Genomic DNA, 954 nt, shown 5'->3' with positions numbered 1-954 from the left:
CCCCGTGGGACGGGAGAAATAGCAACCAATCCAACAGCGGGATGCTGTGTGCTCACTTCCTTCTGTCCCCACACGGGACGGGCGCCGTGGGGGTGGGAGAGACATGGTGGGAGGTGGGGGGTGGGTGCTGGCTGGGGGGATGGGCACAGGCTCAGAGGAGTTTTAATCCAGGGCTTGGACAGGTACGCATTACTGGGGCAACCTCAGGCAGAGTAGGGGGCAAGAAGGGAAAAATACATAGACTTCCTCAGCCTTTATTGACAAGTATTAAAAGATAGATGTCTAAAGGTAATAAATGTTTAAAATCATGGGACTGTGACCCCCAAGCAGGGACCAAGGTGGTGGGAAGAGTTAAGAGAGCATCTTTACTCTGAAACCAGGCCTGAGGATCACGAAGGACATCCAAGAGCCAGCAATGAAGGCCTGCAGGATTTCTGCCCACTTTCTGCTCGGAAAGCCAGAAATGGGATGGTGTCGTTGAGAACATCAGGGCGGTCAGATCCTCACTAAGCAGCCATGAGGCCTGAGTTGAGAGTGAAGACACAGACATGCCTGCCCCCAAACCCTGCCCTAGAACTTAGGGACATTAAGACACAGGCTCAAGGCTCCTGGGTTCCAAGGTGGAGGGCTCTGGGACCGCCAGTCTGGCATCAGCCCCCTCCTCTGGCTCAGCCTGCCCTCCCCACCAGGGTCTAAGGGCTCTGGGACCTGATGATGCCGCGCCATGCCAGGCTCTGGGCCCAGCTGCTCCGTCACTAGGCTGAGCCCTCCACGGTCTGCACCCAGCGGATGGTGCGGGTCCGGCTCTCCTCCCAGGAGAAGAGGGGCTCGTAGCCGAAATGGCGCCGAGCCTTGTCGGTGCTGACGGTGAAGGTGGTGTTAGCCACGGCCAGCGTGTAGGGGTTGAGCAGGGGCGCATAGAGCATCAGCGGTCGCAGCAGCCACTGCAGCAGG

General features: G+C 58.4%; 1 protein-coding gene across 1 annotated transcript in view; it reads right to left on the bottom strand.

Moving 5' to 3' along the window:
* Positions 1 to 238: 238 nt before the first annotated feature.
* HSD3B7 (hydroxy-delta-5-steroid dehydrogenase, 3 beta- and steroid delta-isomerase 7) overlaps positions 239 to 954 on the bottom strand; it is a 3,638-nt gene continuing 2,922 nt past the window's right edge. The window contains exon 8 of the mRNA XM_010837447.1: positions 239 to 953. Within this exon, the coding sequence (XP_010835749.1) occupies positions 756 to 953 (198 nt within the window). The 3' untranslated portion in view covers positions 239 to 755. The remainder of the gene's footprint in view (position 954) is intronic.

Source organism: Bison bison, unplaced genomic scaffold, assembly GCF_000754665.1.
Source record: "Bison bison bison isolate TAMUID 2011002044 unplaced genomic scaffold, Bison_UMD1.0 scf7180017864072, whole genome shotgun sequence".
NCBI lineage: Eukaryota > Metazoa > Chordata > Mammalia > Artiodactyla > Bovidae > Bison > Bison bison.
Note: the sequence above shows the minus strand (reverse complement) of the source record. Positions and strands in the feature narration are given on the sequence as shown.